At 36.0% G+C, this 1,025-nt stretch overlaps 1 protein-coding gene across 1 annotated transcript; it reads right to left on the reverse strand.

The window, feature by feature from the left end:
* Window positions 1–270: 270 nt before the first annotated feature.
* LOC139876058 (uncharacterized) lies at window positions 271–783 on the reverse strand. Its single transcript, XM_071863358.1, has one exon. It carries the CDS (start codon window positions 781–783, stop codon window positions 271–273), a length of 513 nt encoding a protein of 170 aa, XP_071719459.1.
* Window positions 784–1,025: the final 242 nt, after the last annotated feature.

Raw genomic sequence — 1,025 nt, forward strand, 5'->3', positions numbered from 1 at the left:
GGAATGACAATATCTCTTGATGTGACCAACCTTCCCACACTTGTAACATGTAGGAGGTTTCTTCTCATAGTTACCTTTGTAACTAGTTTGCTCTTCTTCCTTTTCTTTGCTTGAAGAACCTTTCTTGTGATTCTTTCCCTTTGAAAACAAAACTGCGTCATTTTCAAATCCTTTAGCCATTTGCTTGGCCAAAGCTTCTTGATTAGAGAGTAAATTCTCCAATTCTTCAACCAAAGGTTGAGTAGCCCACCCCTGAATAGAGGTTATGAACTAGACATACTCTTTCTTCAAACCGCGAATTAGATATCTTTGCAAACGAGCTTCACTAATTTTCTCTTTGTCATCAATATCTGAAATTTCAGAACATAGATTTTTGACCCGTAAGAAATATTCGGAAACACTCATAACTTCTTGTCTTGAGATTGCTAACTCGTTTTCCAAGAATTGCAACCTTGCGGTGTTTTTCTTAGAAAAGAGTTTCTCAATAGTATCCCATACTTCTTTTGGAGAAGTAATATCACGAACGTGTTCAATGAACTGTTTGCTAATTGAAGTTCTCAATGCAAAGAGAGCCTTTCCACATCGTACCTTCCATTTTCTTCTTGACTCTACATTCTCTAGAGTTTCTATGGGAATTATGGCTTCACCTCCGGACACAAGTTCCCATAGATCATGACCTTGAAGAAAAGCCTCCATACACATCTTCCAATACTTGTAGTTGTTGCCTACAAGTTTCTCCATTCCATTGACCATACCACCATTGTTTCCATTTGAGCCTTCCATTTTTGATAGCAAGATAACTAGTTAGGAACTTTGAGTAAACTTTGAGTATTTGCACACAATAGTTTATCTTAGAACCAAGCTCCAGATACCATATAACAACTAGCTTATTTGCTGTAAATAGAAAGATAAGAAACAATATAGACAATAGATTGAAAACTTGAAGTGTTTTGGAATGAATTTCTTATGGTTACAACACTCCTTTAAATACAAGTTCAAAGTAGAAACAAGATGATTAGCACACA

Source organism: Rutidosis leptorrhynchoides, chromosome 11, assembly GCF_046630445.1.
Source record: "Rutidosis leptorrhynchoides isolate AG116_Rl617_1_P2 chromosome 11, CSIRO_AGI_Rlap_v1, whole genome shotgun sequence".
Lineage (NCBI taxonomy): Eukaryota > Viridiplantae > Streptophyta > Magnoliopsida > Asterales > Asteraceae > Rutidosis > Rutidosis leptorrhynchoides.